The 19140-nt window shown below is 44.2% G+C and overlaps 1 protein-coding gene across 1 annotated transcript in view; it reads left to right on the top strand.

The window, feature by feature from the left end:
- CFAP43 (cilia and flagella associated protein 43) overlaps positions 1 to 19140 on the top strand; it is a 1012780-nt gene that overhangs the window by 634848 nt on the left and 358792 nt on the right. The window contains exons 20-21 of the mRNA XM_069611745.1: positions 9209 to 9334; positions 9985 to 10089. Coding sequence (XP_069467846.1) covers positions 9209 to 9334; positions 9985 to 10089 — 231 coding nt within the window. The remainder of the gene's footprint in view (positions 1 to 9208; positions 9335 to 9984; positions 10090 to 19140) is intronic.

Here is a 19140-nt window from a genome sequence, read left to right as displayed (position 1 = left end):
ATGGATTATCCTGGCAATTTCTGAATGTTACCGCTTGGTGGGTAAGGACCCTCCGATAGGCTTGCGGGCCCATTCTAACAGGGATATGGCTGCCTCTACTGCCCTGCAGAGGGGTGTTCCTATTCGTAAAATCTGTGATGCTGCCACCTGGGCTTCGGTCCATACTTTTGTACGTCACTACTCCCTCGATTGTATCCGCGGGCAGGATCTGGCCTTTGGCAAGGCGGTCCTTTACTCTGCAATTTGATTGGGCATTCTAAATTTCTATCTTCTAAATTCTTTTTCCCACCTCCTTACGTTGGTACTGCTTTGGGATTCTGTCATAGCTATGGAATACGTCGGAGGACCCAATCCCCTCAAAGAACAAGTTACTCTCCTACCTGGTAACGCTCTTTTGATAGGATGGTCCTACGATGTATTCCATATCGCTCCCACCCTGCCTTCGCCGCTACAGAATTTCTTATGCGATTGCAGCTTACGTTTCCACAAGGCTTTGTGTGGTCAGACTGGCAGAAGACTATGGGCGTCGTGCGTCCTACTTATAACATCCAGTGACATCGGAGGAGGTCCTCGACGGTGGCGTATCGACGTCATCGACGCAGGACGCAGACAACGAAAGATTTTCCAAAGCAGCACAGCTGTGGTGATTACTGTCATAGATATGGAATATGTCGTCGGACCATCCCATCGAAAGAACGTTGTAAGAGAGTAACTTGTTCATCTTTCCCATGGGGCCAGGACTGTGCGTATATACACAGTACAATAATGCCCCTTGGGTGTGGTGCACTGAGGGAGGATCACATTGGGGAGAAACACCCTTATGGGATTGTGGGATTTTTCTCCTCCCCGTTTCTGTGCCGTGGTCCGCACCGGACTGGGGTTTAAGTGTCCACACTTCTGCACTGCGCTCCACTCTGGACTGGGGATTAAGAAGAGAAGGAAAACAATACTGATCCAGGGCTCCTCCTCCACAATGGAAATGGCTAACAGATTGGGGGCAATCCACCACCAGTAACCACTTCCCCCCCACTTCTGCTCCCAAAACGTGTGGCTTTTAAGTTTAGTGCTTTGTAATATCAGATCTGGTGCTTATTGGCTGTTTTGTCTTGCTAGTTGTCGTGTTTCTGACAAGTTTGTTCTAGTTTCCTGCCTGTTTTCTTCTGGATTTATATTTCGGATGAGTAGTTTAAATGGTGTATGTCCAGGGCCTATGAAGTTTGTTTGTTTGTTTGTTTATTGTTTTTTAGAGCGCGCCGCACCAAAAGGCATCCGGGCGCTATATAAAACAGCTTTAAGAATATGCAATCAATGGTACAGTATCAACAGCCATTATTACAGAATCGACAGTTATAAATAATATGCAGAACAAGTGAAAAAACTGACATATCGATGCAATGCATAATTTACTAGGTGTGAGCCGGTTCAGGAGGGCAAGGTGGGACCGGACAACCTAGTAAGTTACTTGTGGGCAGTCAGAAAGTGCATTTAGAGTGCACTGTCCTTGGAAAAGATCAATTTTTTGGTGTTGGCCTTGAAGCTCTGAAGGTTAGAGTCGGTGCGCAGGGTAAGGGGGAGGGCATTCCATGCCTGGGCTGCTTGCACTGGGAAGCTAGTGCCTCCAGCTCTTTTGAGATTGTAGCGTGGTGCAACAATGAGGCAGGAGTTAGCTGATCTTGTGAGTCTAGCAGATGTTTTGGGAACAATTTTGTCTATAAGGTATTCGGGGGCGGCCTCAAAAAGACATTTGTGGGAAATAGAGACCAGTTTAAAGTATATTCTATCCTGGATAGAGAGCCATTTATGATTTCTTCTTGTTTCTGAGATGTGGTCCTTTCTTGGGATGCCCAATGCAGTTCTTAGTGCATTATTTTGTATGGTTTGGAGTTTAATTAGAACTTTTTTGTTAGCCCCTGCATACAAAGCAGGGCTGGACTGCCCGACCGGGACACCGGGACATCCCCCGGTAGGCCTCTGGCCGTAGGGCTTCTTTGTAGTGGAAGGATACACACGCACAAGCACATCGCGTGAATCCGCTCCCAATTGGCTGCCTGCAATTCCAGCTGCCACCACCAGAGCTGGGCTGGGCCCGCGTGTGCAGGAGGGCCTCCTGGGCTGGGCACCAGAACCGCATGTGCCCTGCACAGTGCACGCATTGGATTGATTTTGATTGTCGAGTAAGGACTAAGGTACGCTGCACGCTATAACTATATTATGAAGGAAATGTTGATATGGCACTTAAAGAGATCCTACTGGAAGGACACGGGGTGCTGCTGGGAAGGGTGCATGGACATGAAGCAGGTGGCAGCCGCACTGTCTGCAGTCCGCCCCCAAGGCACAGACCACGGGATTAGTGTGCAAGCACGTGTGATGTTAGGTTGCCTCGCAGGGATTTAAAGTAGACCAGCGAGGGTTGCAAAGCATTGCAATAATCAAGTTTCAATAAGATTAGTGCTTGTGCCAAAATCATGCAGCTATTGGTGGAAAGGTAGTTTTTGCAAGCATGGATCAATTTGCAAGTGTAGGCTGTCGCTTATGCAACGGCGTTGGTTTGCTTCTTAAAGTTTAGGGCCGAGTCTAGGTGGAAGCCTAAGGTTTTGGTTTCCTTAGCAGTCGTAATCATATTACCGTCAATGTTGAAGGCGGTGTAGTTAGGGTTCAGTTTGTTTAGTTGAGTGGGTGCGCCTAGTATAAGAATTTCGGTCTTGTCATTCAGGCACAAGCTGTGGGTAGCCATCCATGCCTGAATGATGAGGTAGACTTCGTTTAGCTGGTCGTTGTCCACGTCGTAGTTTCCGGTTAGTGGGATAAGTATCTGGGTGTCATCTGCATAGTTAGTGTAGATGACACCCAAATGGTCAAAGAGGGGTTTTGTAAACACATTGTAGAGTGTAGGGGAGACACAGGATCCTTGGGGGACTGCGCAAGTAATGGGTATGGGGTCGGCTGCATCAGTAGGGGAGAATACTCTCATCATTCTATTGTTGAGGAAGGATTTGATCCAAGAGGTGGCCTCAGGGGAGAAGTTTGCTGCTGATGAAAGGTGCTTACACAGTATGTTATGATCTACCAAATCAAAGGCAGCAGAGAGGTCCAGTAGTAGAAGTAATATGCATTGTCTGTTGATTGGTCTATTTGCGTTTTTAGATCTAATAGCGCTGTTTCCGTTCCATGGAGGGGTCTGAAACCGGATTGTCTTAGCCCCAAGAGATTGTTGATCTCTAAGTAGGACTGGATCTGGAGATATGCCGCCTTGTCGATAATTTTTAGAAGTAAGGGGACTGTCGTTATAGGCCTGTAGTTGGTGGGGATGGTGGGGTCAAGGGATGCTTTTTTAAGTAAAGGGAGTACCCAGGCATCTTTCAAGTTAGTGGGAACCTGACAGGATTTGAAGGAGGCGTTTGAGTCTGGTGATGAAGGGGGTAAGGTCTCTGCTAGCATCTTTTATGATTTGGGCCGGGCAATTGTCGCCTTGACACCGTGATGGTTTCAGGAGGTTAAAGATTTTTTCAACTTCTGTTGTCTTGACTGGTTTAAATTTGAATTCAGGTAAAGAGTTAGTGAGGAGCGAGGTGTTTAGTTGCAAGGTTGAGTTAGCAGTCCTTATGTTAAGTCTCTTGGAGGCTATCTTATTTTGGAGAGTAGTGATTTTGTTTGCGTTTTGGATACTGGTGCATCAGTCTTTGTTTTTTAGGAGGGAGTCGTCCTGGACTATAGGTGATTCAAGTTCCCTTAAGATTCCAAATAATTCTTTAATGCTGGAACTAGCATTTTGGATCCACTCATTGTAGGTTTCCTGTTTAGTTTTTATGATCTATGCTTTGTAGCGAGCCGAAATTTCTAGAGCTATGTCCTTGTTTTCCTTAGAGGGTAAGGTTTTCCAGGTGGCCTCACATTTTCTTTTTTCGGACCTTAAGGCTTTTAGTTGTGGAGTATACCAAGAATTAAGGTGACCTTTAGGTTTACTTTTGCAGAGTTTTAAAGGAGCGATAATATCTAAGGCAGTAGTCATAGTATTATTGAAAAGCTCAATTAATTCCTCAGGGTCATCAGAACTGTTAGCGTTGAGTGTTGGGATCAGCAGAGGGGCTAATTTTTCAGCGGTAATGTTACGCTTGTTTCTCGTGAGTAGTGGTGGAGCGATAGTCTTAGGTGTTATGGCTGGGCAAGTAGCATCTCTACTCTCTAAATCAGGTCTGAGCAAATGTTTTTGGCTTGGCGTCCTCTATGAATGTTTTGAGTTTCTTCAGGTTTCTCCTGGCAATGAAAGTCTTGCCTTCATGAGCAGTTCTCCTGTGTGTTGGTCCATTGATAACAATGCATACCGTGAAGTGGTAACTCCAAAGAAAGTGGATGGGTGGGACTGTAGCCATCAGGCCTTCTTCTCAGAAGAGTACATACTGTGTGTGCCTGTCAGAGTGTGTTGCATATTTGACCATTTATTTAAGATGAAAACTGCCTCAATGATTTAGCAGAGTATTTGTTTTCTTCTTCGTACCTGTTAGGGAAAACTCCATTACTGATTTACTGCTCATGTTCACCATGAGGTGCTCCTTGTGTTCCACACTGATCCCTCCTCTTCCAATTCCTCTCATTTTGAGGTTGTTTTGTGTGCTACTACTTTGTGATCTACTAGCCATGTTTGTGTGATAAATTGAAGGTCAATATCTCCTTCACTGGGGAACTTGTGGATCTCTCTTCTGAGCTTATTCATAGAGCAAACGTTCATCAAGTCGAAATATAACTTATTTCATTTTGATACTGGCTATGGCTCTGTGTTTGTCATGCCTTTTGGGCTTGTCAAACCCTTTTTCTTAGCGCGTATCAGTGGGGTAAGGTTTATGGGTGGTCCTTTCATTGTGATGGATTCCTTGTATAATAGTCCTTAGAGGTTACATGTTGATTCTCTGTGTTAGTCTAACCCATGGTACCAATCCGTTGTGAGGAAAAGTGTGTGTTGGTAGAGCATTTCTGCATTTGTTGTGTAAAACGGATGTCTTGTGCTTCTTGTGGTAGGCACATTTGTCCATTCTCCACTGAAAATGGTGAGCATGCAGAGGGCAGTACTTGTGGGCACCGAATATGATCCAACTTGAATGTGGGCCTTTCATCACCTTTTGCTAAATGGTGTAATTTTTTCCTACCCGATTTCACCTGGTCTCATTGAAGCTGCAAGTCCAGCGTGGCAGTAAGTTGACAAGCAATGCAAGATATAGGGCCTCATCACGAGTTGGGCGGTACCCCAGCGGTAAATGTGCCGGGATACCACCCAACGTTATTAATGTTATCACAACTCTGTGTGGTGCAATTAGCACTGGATCCCAAGTTGTGGTGGCACTGATAATCCCCATTTATTTAGAGTCCACAGGACTCAATGGGGATTTTAGGCACTATTACCGGTAGTGGCAATAGCGCCAACGGTAATAGCGCCGTAAATGAGCAACAAACTGGAGATTTACCTCCAACTCAAAGCCAGAGGTAAATCTCCAGCTTTCTGCTCAAATTCTGGATCAGGACGAGACGTAATGCAGTGGTAATAGTGTTAACGCTGCATTTATACCGCTCCGCTGACCCCGTGATGAGGCCCATAGAGTATTTGGTCTCAGTTGTGGCCTCTCCGTACTGTGTATGTCTTGAGCAAAGTTCTTCGGAGTTATCTAGGTGAAAAGATCTGTGGTTCATTTGATCTTGTTTCTCATGGTTTTGCTGTAACCTTTTTTGCTAATTCCCTTATGCATTTGGGTGCAACATTCTGATAATAACCGCCTACTGTGAGAGGACCATATAAAGGGAGTAAATGGGTTTCAGATTTGTATTGTTCTGGGCCTGTGCTCCATGTTGGATGGTTGCAGTTGGATTCTTGTGCCCCAAAGATTAGGAGGGAATTCCCCTAGTAAATTAGGTGATGAAAAATGCCAGGGTAGAGTAGCTAGCGCAATTCCAAGACAACACAGGCAGTGAAGGTGCATAAGGTGCATAAGGTGTAATCCCAGAAGACAGGATTAATAGTAAAACAACCAATGTGTGTCTTGATTGCAGTATGTTGTAACAGATGTGGTGGGCCTCGGGAGATACTTGTGCACAGTTAGCTGAAATGGGGGGGTGGGGTAGGGGTAGAATATCTAGAAACTGGCAATATTCTAGAGCATCTGTCAGCACAAATACAGTGGTGGAGCAGTTATTCTGTACAATGTGGAAGCAATGATAACTTAATTTCAGGACATCGCACACACGTAACAAACTTCATGGTCAGCAAGGGTAGAAATAACTATTTCAAATGGGGCTACAATTAATATGTGGGGAGCAGTTAATTTGGGACGCATGGGCTGATTAAAGAGTAAACTGCAGTAAATAAATTTGGAGCAGATGACAATATTAATCTGTGCTGCAGTTAATTTTAGAGCACATCAAGATAATTAAACTGAGCAGCATTAATTTACGGGCAGATCGAACTGGCAGCAATTAATACCTGGACAGATGAAGATAATTAGAACTGTGCAAAATACATTTTGAACACCCAATGATATATCTAGCACTTTTTAAAGTGAGTAGTGTTTAATGTTTGTAGCAGATCAAAAAATCAAACTGAGCAGCAACATTTCAGGGAAGATCATAAGATAATTAAAACTCAGTAATGTTAAATCAGGACACTGGCCTATTGATCTAGCACGTGTTAAACTGAGCAGCAATAAATGTAGGATACCAGGGGTATGCAAGGCAGCAGTGAACAGCACCGTAATACATTTCAGACCAGATGAAACAGCTATAGCAATTTCTTTCGTGCAGATCACATTTTTAACAAAAGTCTGCAGCAATGAATTTCCAAGAGGATCGAATGTAATAAACTTGGGCGCCAGTTAATTTTGGACAGCAGGAGAAGCTAGGTGGTTTAATGAATTGTGCTGCAATACATTTCAGGACAGATCAATCTATTAACAAATAGAGCAGCAATCCATTTAAGAGCAGTTTGAACATCTTTTCAATAGTAGACCACAATTTGATCCAGTGTGCCACTAGCTTTACTTCAGCAGGTGAGCATGTGTTTCAGGGAGGAGAGAATCAATTTATGGTTTACATAATCCGCCGAAAAGAGAAACCATATTAATCCAAAAAACATAACTGTGGAAATTCATTACAAAGGAAGGAAGACATTGAAATGAATCTCTTAAACTGTCTGAAAGTGGTTTGCATCACTGAAACCCCTGGTTCTGTAAGGAATATTCTATGCAATTCATCTTGAGGCCATTGTTCGTGGATTGGATGCCAAATCAGGAAATCGTAGAAGGCCTATTGCCTTGTAGGGATCTCCCAGATGTAATTCAAGCTAAGACTGCAATTCCAAATTCCAGATGTGAAATGTATCTAGAACAGAGGTTTACTGTCTGCAGCTCTCCAAAGGGTGTGGTCTGTACCACCCATATTACCTCATCATTTACTCTGCTGGCCAGGTTTAGAGGTAATTACAGTCTAAAACATCTGGAGAGCCATCCTGCTGCAGAATGTCCTTTAGACAACGAGTGGGATCTATTTGGCTTTTGTGCTCTGGTCTTCCACTAATGCCACGTTTTGAATGTGCACGGAAATGAAACTTGTTGCTCTGATACAGGCCAGAGATGATTTCATAAGACTTCAGCTGCATGTCTCTTAAATCACTCTACCAAACAGTATGGCCCTGTTTGCCAAGAAGGTGGGTAACATCTTTCATCCAGATCAAACATTGAGTGAGTGAACAAGTGAGTGAGTAAGTGAGCGACCAAGAGAGTGAATAGAATGATATATAGCATTCACACTGCAAATTAGATGGCCTGTTGTGCTGTTGATAAGCTCAGCACTTCACTTTTCAGCATCAACTTCTGCCCCTCAATCCAGATTGTATGGGGGCTTTAAGCATGCATGATACTTTCAACCAAACAAAGTTAGGATTTTGCATAGGGTGTAATTCTATACTTGGTGAATTGTCGTAGGTTATTACAATGTTTAGGTCACTCTTCTTTACCGCTTCACCCTACTAATGAAATATTCAAGTGGGTATAATAATGCAGATCTTTTAAGTTGCTTCAGAGAGTTGAAAAACAAATGAAGTCTCTTCAGAGTACCAGTTATTTATGATTGTTTTAAAGGAATTTTACAGATAACTCTCACTAATGAAGAATCTTGTATCCGCATGACATCATATTTTCGAGTCAAGTTGAAGGAGACTGTTTTTCATTTCTGGAAGACATTTTATTTTAAATTTGATATTAAGTTAGTGTCTAGAAGTACTTTGGCATCTGTTTGTTTGGATGGACTGTGTAGAGAAAGTTGTGCTGCATTTCAGAAGCAATGCACCTTTTCATTAAGGCTTTGGGAGGTTGTGCAACTTTCTTGATATGTATGCCAAAATCTCTTTCTGATTTTCATGGCATTGAAAGTATTCCACTTCAAATTGCTTAATCAATTGGTTATGCTCATGCAGCACAACCCTTGCAAACGCTTGATGCAAAAAAGCTCTCTTGTGATGTGACATAGAAATTTGAATGATAGGGCAATTTCTTATGCATTACATACTATCAAACTTTAAAAAGTTGCCTCCAATTAAGTTGTCTAGTGGCAAATAGTCATGTGTATGAATGTCGGCTTAATGTGAATCGTTCTGTTGCAGACACAAGTCAATGCTCCAGAGCAGCGGTCTGCAACATATGGCACTTCAGATATTTTTGACTACATCTGCCAAGATTCCTAGCAAGCATAGATATGTGGGATCCAAATGAGCTGCAGTCCAAAACATCTTAAGAGCTGCAGGTTTCAGACCCCAGAGGATTCTTCTCCGGTAAACTTGATCTCTTAACTGTTTAGGGCCCGATCAGACCCTCCTTTGGAAATACCACCATACTCGTTTCACACTCGTTTTGATGGGAAATCCACCAATATAGAACTTAATTGTGATTTTGGAGCATTTACCGTGGGTGGTATTTCTGCCTGCCATGAATCCTCCATTTAGCAAAGGGAATGTGGAGGGAATACGTCCAGCCAAGTGGTGCAAAGGTTTCCTCCAATCACCCTCTGAATTTGTAATATGGTGGTGTCAAAATAGTGGCAGGTAAGTTGGTTACTGCCATATTTTTACAGCAAAAACATACAGTGAGGGCCTGTGTCTGAAATATTTCAGTGTGAATAACCTGAGAAATAGCACAAATGCTTTATCATTGCCTTACTTTCTTTACTTATTCAGATTCAGTCAATGATGCGTGAAAATGAATCTCTGCCCGACATTGAGAAACTGGACCAGCAGGAGTTCAACATGGATCTTGACGAAAAGGAAAGACTACAAGTGGAAAGTGAGATGGAAGTAACCCGGGTAGGAATTAACCACAGGTGTATTGCTTGAGTGATGTTTCATACTGTTATGCAATGCCTGACCTTCCCCCACCCTTGACGCCCGCTCATCCTATGCACACAGAATGTAAAATTTGGATCCCTAGAATTTCAGACACTGCAGAAAGTCATTGATGTTGGATAATTACCCACAACTAGATGGTTGGAAAGTGATTGTTATTTTATTTAGTTTTTAAAAAACTGCTAAGGTTCCTAAGGATTACCTGCCTGCTTTATATTCGTTCAAATGCTGTCAGGGACCAGTGAAGTTGAAAATGCAGGGATCTACCTTGATAGCGACAGTGTAATATCACAAATGAGCACAGTAATAAGTAGTTGTTTCCGTCCAATGTGTATCCTAAAAAAACAAATCCCTCCACTCTCCCCAAAACGCAAATCCTTGGAGGTGGGCGCAGGAGCAAATGCTAGGTTAGAGTATACCAACATCCTCTTTGTAGGTCTCACTACCATATATGTCTCTATGCGCTTGGTACCCAACAATCTTGAACTGCTTGCAATCATCCCCCATGTTAATGTAAGTTTAATACTGTGTGGAAAATGATTGTACAGTGGTAACCTTTTATTCTTTTTGCCTAGCATTTTAAGTTGTCCATTCTTTGTGATTTTTGACAGGTGAGAAAGGAGATTGAGCTGGAAAATCTTGCTAAACAGTATTTGCGTGAGATTATCAAACAGGAATGCTGGGATTCCATGGCTGTGAAAGGAAAGGCAGTCACAGTAAGTGTCATTGCATGTGCCATAAAGTTACCCAAAGCAGTCAGCGGCCCAAATTGACGTTACTGAAGATTACAGTTACCTTGCATTAGATCTTTGAGTCCTGCCTTCAGATGGGGTTCCACCGCTGTGAATGTTTATTACAATGTCAGGCAAAGTAGAGTTTAATAAGAAAGTGTAGATCTTCTTTATGCGTGCCTGCTATGTACCTACCAACTGCCAGTGAAGAAGGGGAGAGGTTGAAGATTCTCATGCCACAGTTATTTAATTGTCCTCCATTCTGATTTGTATAAATGTCAGTTAAGCATTTATTTGTTGTATATGGGTTCAATTTAGTCGTATTAATGGATCTGCGTGAGTTTTCCTTAACAGAAAATTCAGTTAAGGAAATGTTTGCATGGGAAATGTACACACCACCCAAGGTTCATACATTTCCCATGCGATCAAACACTGAAAATGACTACATACCCAGACCCCCGCCCACACCACACCCCCACCCACACCCCCAACATAAACAAACCCTATTTACCTTTTCTTCACGCTGTGTCCCTGCGGCGCCAGTTCCCTTTCACTTCCGTGATCGGGAACCGGCGGCAAAGGGTCCTTTTCTTTATTCATTTATTTATTTATTTATTACAGGCAGCTGCAGGGGTTTCCCCCACAACCCCTGCTCACAAACTGTAAAGTATAGGGAGCGGGGTGTTGCGGGCGACACCCCCGCATCCCCTGTTTTTTTTTTCTCGGTTGTGCTGCGAGGCTGTCCCCCGCAATACCTCGCTCACTATACCACACAGTATAGTGAGCGGGGTGTTGTGGGGTGTTCGGACCTTTGGTGGCATGCATTTTCAGACATTTTGTACAGTCGGAAAAATCTTTCTGTCCAATCGTACAATTACGTATTAACAAACATACTGCAATTGAAAAATCAAAAAATCCCTGCTACGACATTGCTGCAGTGAAATATGGAAGTCGCATTTCACTGTGGTGACATCACACACCTGGGCACCTGCCTTGCAGCTGTTCCTGGAAAAAATGTTTGGCAGGTCCGTTCCCACACTGATCTCTCTGATACCTCACAGCAGCCAACTACAATAGGAGTGCTTATGGGTGTTAAGAAGTTACCCGAAAGTGTTCCTCCTTCTTAGCACTCTTAACATAGGGGGCAGTGGAGGAGAAATAAGGACTGTTCTGTGAGTTCTGACACAATCACCATTATGAATATATGCAGAATAAGCTTTGTAAATGTTCGAAAGACCAAGTGGCTGGCTTGAAGATCTCCTAAAGAAGGACATGGCTGATAAAAAAAAAAAAAATCTTGGGAGGCTCTCTGTAGATTTGAGAGTTAAAACTTTGCCCTTGCTACAAATGGTGAGTTTCACCCTTTTCATTCATGCACTCTTAAAGTCATGCACAATCTTTCATGTTTGCTTTCTTTTTCAAATGAAAAATATATATTTCATTCTTCACAATTGGATCTTTCATATCACATGCTGTTAGAATATTCCCTGTCACCAGGTCGGGAATCCTTGATAACATTAAGGCAGTTTACAATTAAATTTCAAACTGCAGTCACTTTGGTGTTCTCTTGGAGTCGTTTTGGGTAATGTTGTCAGATAGTCAATAGGGATACACTTCCTTAGCTCCACTCCTGGAGGCCATCTTAACATTTTTGACAGCATGTGTGAATGTTGCTAGTCCTCTGAAAGTTCTCTTCTTCATTTGCCGATCTACACACTTTGTTCTATGTTTTTGTTTGGAATTTTGGAAAGCCTCTGTCAAGTTATTTCCTACTCTGGTGGTTGGGAGTGTTTTTACATCCCTGGTGCTCCCTTTACCACCTCAGGGTTGAGGTCTGTGGGGGGCTTCCTCTTCGCCCCACCACAGCTGATCCTGCAGCCTAAGGCTGAGAAAAGCCTCTTCAAGGCATGCTCCACCTGCCACTTGAAGAATATCTATGTGGAAGACCAGCATGTAAAGTGAATTTGCTGCCTCTAACCAGAACACAATGTCAACTCATGCTCCATCCGCCGTTCCTTCTCGAACAAGACCAACCAGGACCATCACAGAAGGTTGCTGACTTGGCTTGACAAGGGTACTTCAGCCTCAGACTCTGAATCCATTTGGAGTCATGCTTCACTCTGCCCTAGCAGGCCCCAGAAGTATGCACCCTCTTATAAGAGGTTGAGGTCCCACAAGGAGGCTTCCCATGTGAAGAGGGTGAGGAGAGAACATGCCACGCATGCTCACTCTGCCCATGATGGAGCTGTAGACTTATCTAAGCCACCACATAAAAAGCTGACGTCTGTGAAAGCCGCGATGGCAGCTTCATCGACCACTCAGACAGCAACACCCTCGGCTGCTGTGGCACTACTCATCCACGAAAACGATGACTCTGTTGATGCTCCCTTCTTGCTAAACAGTAATGACAAAGCGCAGCAAGTCTCCATCCATCCTGTCTACGTCCTTGTCCACCACTCCATTTTCGGTTTCGTTGGCGACTCCATCAACGACATCATCCACCACTACTTCATCAATGAGCAAGACTTCCACCTCGTTAATAACAAAAAGACATGTGTCTACAACGGTCACAACTTCATTGACTACAAAATCTTTTATTTCTTCTGCTACTCCTGACCAAGTGCCCCATCTGTTTCTTCTAGCTCGCCTCTATGCAAGTAGCCTCTGTTTACACTGGCTCCTTTTATTCTGTGTGGCCTTTCTCAGGTGCCCCCTGAGGACATCCTGGAACATGTCATAGAAACTGATTTGAGGATTCGGAAGGGGTGCTTTTTTGGATGATGAGGAAGAAGTCCTTTGGTCACTACCATCTATGCAGCCTCTTCCAGCTCAACTGCCTATCATGCTGCCCCCACGTACTCCTCGTACTCCTGCCACTCCTCATCCTGTGCCTGGCCCCAGTCAACTGGAGGCACATTCTTGATCACTGGAATCTTGTCTATTCTGCAGACTCTGGTGTCAGAATAGCAATACGGGGTACCGTTGGTCCCACTATCTCCATGCAAGCTCATTGCTCCACCAGCTTCTCCTAGACACTGCAACTGTTTCTCTCCATTAGCTTTGCACCCTTGTGTTGATCTCTCTCCGATTCCGAGACTGAGGATGACGCTTCGAAAGGTGGAGCCTCCACTCATACTACAATTGATGAGTTTGATGAATTCCTACCAGTGGATGGGGAACCTGATGATACACCCATCAGAGATTCCCCACCTGACAAGATTGGTACTTTTAATTCTCTTGTGTCCAAGGCTACTAGAATGTTTGATCTACTACCTGAAGAACAGAGGATGGAAGGCTTCCTGTACCAGCACAAAGAACAGGCTTGGAAGAAGGTTGTCCCTATCCCTGAGCTTGTTGACATCTGGGAGGATGGCCTCCTAACTATGAAATAGCCCTTATTGCCACAATCCCTAAAAGGACAGGTTTGAGAGGAAATACAAGGCCCTAAACAGCACCCCCAAATATCTGCAAACTCAGCCTGAATTCTTTGGCCTCCATGGCTGTTTGAAAACACCTTATCAACCCTTCTTCCCCTTTTACTTTCCACCTGACAAAGAAGGGAGGCAGCTGGACGCTTTTGGTAAGTGCATCATTTCCACCAGTGGCCTGACGATTGAAGCCGACAAACTCCTTGGCCATTCTTTCCTGCTACGACAGAGAATTATGGTACAAGTTGAGCCTCATTCTGGATTTCTTGCCAGATGACAAGAAGTACAAACTTTTAAGCATCTCTTTAGGGTGAAGTCAGTTCTGACAATACCATCTCAGTTGCAATGTGCATCGCAGACGCCGGTTTCTGGCAAATGGATAATGGTGGGATGCTGAGCCAACAAGCAAGGTTGAGGTCTCCTCAACAAAATGGTCGACGACACTCTCCAGGCCATCAAGACTGACACTGCCCGGTCTTTGGGTACTCTGCAGCAGCATCAACAGTCATTTTGTTCAGGAAAGTCTTGGTTATCAAGATCCAACAGAAATTGTAGATCTTATTGATCATAGTGTTATCGTTACAACATGTATCCATCCACTGACACTGACGGGAACAAATCCCAGTCCTATGGGGCAACCCCAGCGATGAGGCATCTCTTCCCAGGAAAGGGGAAGCCAGTAAGCATGCCTGAGCTGAGGACAAGCCTACCCCCCCCCCCCACTTCCACATCCCTGCGGGAGGGCGTCTTTCCCACTTCCTCACCGAGTGATCCGACATAACAACGGACAAATGGGCACTGTCCTTACTCCTGTACGACACACACTGGATTTTCAAAGCTAAATGCCCAACATTTCTCCAACCAGGAAGGTGAAAAACCATCTACAAAAAGTATGTGTGCTCCTCTCCGAAGGAGCCATAGAACGTGTTCCTCATGCCCTGTGCGGACACAGCATCTATTCTAGATATGTCCAGATACAGAAGAAATCGGGTGGTTGGAGATCAATTCTAGGCCTTTGTCTATTGAACAAATTCATCGATTCACAGACTTTCAGGAAGGTTACACTTCAACACATCTTCCCTTAACTTCAGCAGAGAGATTTTCTGTCTTCAATGGACTTGAAGGATGCATATTTCCATGTTCTAATCCACCAGCACCACTGGAAGTTCCTCTGGTTCACAGTAGCAGGCCTGCACTATCAGTTCAAGGGACTTCCCTTCGACCTCAAGTGTTTTCACCAAATGCCTGGCCGCTGGCCGGAAGACCACCTTCATCAGAGGGATCAGGGGGGTGGCATACAGTTATAAGCATACCTCAGTGATTGGTTGATCAGGGCTCATTCCCTTCCTCAGACCATATATCACACCACAACGACGATGCTGTATTGGTCCTCTCTACGATTCTCCATCAATTACAGCAAGTCCTACTTGGCTCCATCCCAGCAAATGGTCTTCCTGGGGGACACTAGACATTGTTTCCTGGATAGCCACCCTGTCCGTAGACAAGGTTGCAACCATCCTGTATCTTGGCAAAGACCAACTTTCTGCATATCGAACGTGCTAAAAAGCACCTACTCACTGTCCTTATCTCCTCCGGGAGCTGACGATGGCCCCACAGTCCCCCTAGACTCCCCCCACTCTGCAATCACCTAACTCAAGAATTTCAGGGCTGACAACCCAGAGGGTTAAGGGGAAGTGGATGAAACAATAAACTAGGTCCTGCTTGCCGCCCTCTGAAAACTTGCACTGGATTGGAAGACTTTGACCTGCAGACAAACATACAGATTGTTAACATTACCCAGTGGAATGCTTTCTAATTTCTCATGTATGCCTGTAGTAACATTTTCTTTTGCCTAAAAACCAAAATAAGTTGCCTCTGAGTAAATGCTCTGAAAAAAGTTCTGGTTTCCTACTTGAGAAAACGTTGTTCCCCGCCACGCTGGTAGTCAAAACCGCCCTTCACAAACGCTGCAAGCGAATTCCTGTGGTTCTTGCTGAGGAAAGTTTTCTCCTGACGCACTTCACAACAGCTTCTGTGAGGTACTTCAAGTGCGCATGCATGACGTCCCATCTTCAAAGGTCTCTTACTCTAAGGGCCAGTGGGACAATGCCGCTTCTCTGAGGAACAGCGAATGGGGAAAACGAAAAAGTACACACGCGTTTGTTAATAATTAGTGAGCACGCAGCTCCTAAAAAGATTACTAGTTAGTTATATGGTAGCTACTTTGCACGCCTGAATTAATTAAAACACGTGCTAGTTATAAAACTTTACTGTTCATTCCCCACTGAGCGAATCAATCAATTTGGACACAAGGGATTAAAGGATTAAGGTTGCTACCAAAGATATGTACAATAAGTTATTTACTTTTTCTTTTCTACTTAAATGTTAAAGTTAACTTCACTTAGCTTCCAGTTGCAGCTGTAGACTGTGTTTCTTTTTGATACTCTGCTCTCTCCTTCTACTGGACCTTGTCTGGGGTTTACTTTTCCTTAGCATCGGTTTTCTATGAAACCTTTTCTGAGGCGCTTGATAGACTGTGACCTTCTTAGCTGAGTGTCTGAATGAAAGACAGTTCAGAACCCCTTGCAAGGTACCAAAGTATCTCACAGAAGTTGAAACACCAATCAACTCTGAGAATTGCTGTCACCATCATGAACTCGGATCACTCCTGTCTCCTACAGAAGATTAGGATTGGACTTTCTAAATTAATAAACATCAACTTTAGATTCCAGCATGTTACTTGCTTTTCACACCTGCCCTGAGCTACCAAGGATCTTTCCTAGCTTGCAAGCTAAAGGGGAACCTAACAGAAACATAGCACACTGAAACAGATTGCGAGTGTCTGGGAGTAAGAGATGGACACAAGGGTGGCTTATTGATTGATAAAGACTTTTATTCATAATAAAATAAGTGGATTTGGAGAAAATCCTATCTAGCCCTAGCTCTAAGAGGGGTTTTCCTACCTCAACAAAACTATGGGATGAGTAAGAAATGAAAGTCAGACACCGGTTTGTCCTGTTATTGGTTAAAGACTTTTTTTTAAAGAAAAATGGGTTTTGAAAAGGCTTCTCTGACCCTGCTCTAAGAGGAATTTCCCTACCTAAACCAAAAACGAAGGATCGGTCTGTGTCAGGATGTCAAAACAAAACTGTCCTGTCCAAAAACGTTCTATTCAGACCCTCACACTACAAACTATACTAAAGGTTGCCAAGGGAAATGTCTTTTGCCCTTGGTGGTTCGGGAAAAGTGTTCATAAAGAATACATGACTCAAGCAAAAAGTTCCTCAGAGAAGAAGGTTCTTGGAGCCAGAGTGTGGTTCCCTTCCCCTGGATTCTTCCTTGAGGACCTCACTAGGCCAACTAACACACTTTTAGTCAATGCTGTCCGGTTTTACAATATTGCCTTATTCATTCTTATTTAACACAATTCTTTCCATGTGTGTGGTATATTCTACTGCCAGGACTTTTGACACAAACCTGAACTGTCCTGGTTTAGGCCCTCATTACAAATTTGGAGGTCTTGAAAAAAGTGCTGGTTTAATAGTTACTGGCACCTTTTCCGAGCCACCAAACTACAAGTCTGCCGGTAGGGCCTGTGAACTACTGGCAGGCCTGACCTGCCGGTAGTTCGAGCCCCTACCGCCAGTTTTTCACTAAAGCACCGGCTCCGTTACTAATGGTGCCAGTGCTTCAGGGTTCCCATTCCCCCAGAATGGGAACTTACCGACTTTCCGCCACCTTTCCTATCCCGGTATTACCGAGATATCAGGTGGCGGAAACAGTAAGTCGAGTCTCCCGGTAACCTGCCAGAAACGTAATGAGGGCCATACTCTCCTGCTAGAACTTCTGTGCATACACACTTGCTTGGTCTGGTGTTTCTCTCCTGCCAGGACTTCTGCTTTCGTGCACTTGATTGGCCTAGTTTACTCTCCTGGCAGGACTTTTGCTTTCATATACTTGAATGGCTTTTGCCTGCTCCCGCAAGTCCTTGTATATAAGGTTGGATAATGTGGCCCTTCACGGTTCATTAACTGTTTGCACTTCGCACATCCAAACATTACGAAAGGGTTTAGTTCCACTTTTCCTTCCCCCCCTTTTCAATCTGTCCATACCGTGTCTCTGTGCACTACTTTTCATATATTTTTACTCTGCATGCTTGCTGATATGCCCCTGTGTCCCCTTTGCCTCTGGGGTACACACTGATCTTCATTTGCATTGCTTCTTTCTCTCGCAGTCTGCAAACAAAGGATTTCAACCTGCTTTCTCTTTGAGGCCACTTTTTCTTTGCGCGACGGTCCTCTGCATCTCCTGCTCGACATGCCTGCTTTCCTCCTGGCTTCGGTAAGTACTGTACTGCTTTTCCTGTCTACGAATGCCTAGGAGTTTCTCAACGGCTCCTGGCGTTCCTGTGACGGTCCTTCACTCTGCAGCTTCTTTCTCTGTTTGAGAGTCACTCGGCTTCTCCACGCCGGTTCTGGCTCTCCTGTTCCTCATTCTTGACAGCGAGGGTCAGCGCTTGCTTTCCAGTCATCACAGCAGCTGTCAATGCCTGTCGGTTTGCACTACTTAAATTTCCTGAACACAGGTGTGTGCCGGGAAACACTAGAATGCTCGTTGAGTTTGTGATCTCTTTTGCTCCATTCTCTCCAGTACCTTCATGATTCTGGGAACCGTAGTCCATTGGTGACAGTTGATTCATGGACTTTGACAAAGCATAAAAAGGTTTTGATGGATCAGCGGAGTTGTCAAAGGTGATTCCATCAAGTTGGCTTATAGATTTTATATGAGGGTTTTCCCTATTTTTCACAGAAAAAGGAGCAGATGCATGGCAATAGGCCATGAGGGTTTCAGACATGGGTGGGATATTTTCAAGGGTTAAAATGGAGGATTCCATGTCTCATCCGATGGAGCCATGGCATTCCCCCAGAGGCTGTCTCCTTTCATATTATCCTTCCTCATTTAGCCGGCCCAAGGGTCAGGATCAGGTAGCGGCTGCCGGCTCCCCTCGCCACATGGTAGGAGGTTACCGCCGGGGAATTAGTGATGACTTCATTGGATTCATCACAACTAGCTAATGATACTGTCAGTGTCAGGAGGTCCAAAATAAAATTTGCCCTCCCATGTCCAAATCCTAACAAGCAAAATTTAATATAAGGTGAAAAGGGGAATATCTTTTGGCTGCTGCCCGGTTTTGCAGTTCCAAATGGAAGTTCAAAATCTGTGTAGAAAAGCAAACAAAAGTACACAAGGCTTGGGGGTTGATTCCCTTTCCCTAAAACCTTTCCAGAGTTACATAAAGTGAGTTTCTGTATAAGTAAATAAATGGTGTAAGGAAGCAAACAAAAGTCCCACAAGGTTTGGGTGTTGATTCCTTTTCCCCAGTGCCTTTCCAGTGTTATACAACGTGGATTTCTTTGTGAGCAAACCTGCCTCCCAGGGGTTGCGACAAGGTAAATTAGCCTGGTTCTCCTTCCAAAGCTGTGCTGTGATTTCTCCTCTTGCTTGCTGTGAGTCTCAGACACTATAGAGCTATTCCCCTCTTCTTGGTTCACACTCTTGCCAAGGAGGGTACGCAATGTCCTTCAATTCCCAATTTTGTGTCTCTGCT

This window comes from Ambystoma mexicanum, chromosome 8 (assembly GCF_040938575.1).
Source record: "Ambystoma mexicanum isolate Mex_15411 chromosome 8, UKY_AmexF1_1, whole genome shotgun sequence".
In the NCBI taxonomy this organism is placed as follows: Eukaryota; Metazoa; Chordata; class Amphibia; order Caudata; family Ambystomatidae; genus Ambystoma; species Ambystoma mexicanum.
The sequence above is the reverse complement of the archived record's forward strand: the minus strand, read 5'-3'. Positions and strand labels throughout refer to the sequence as shown.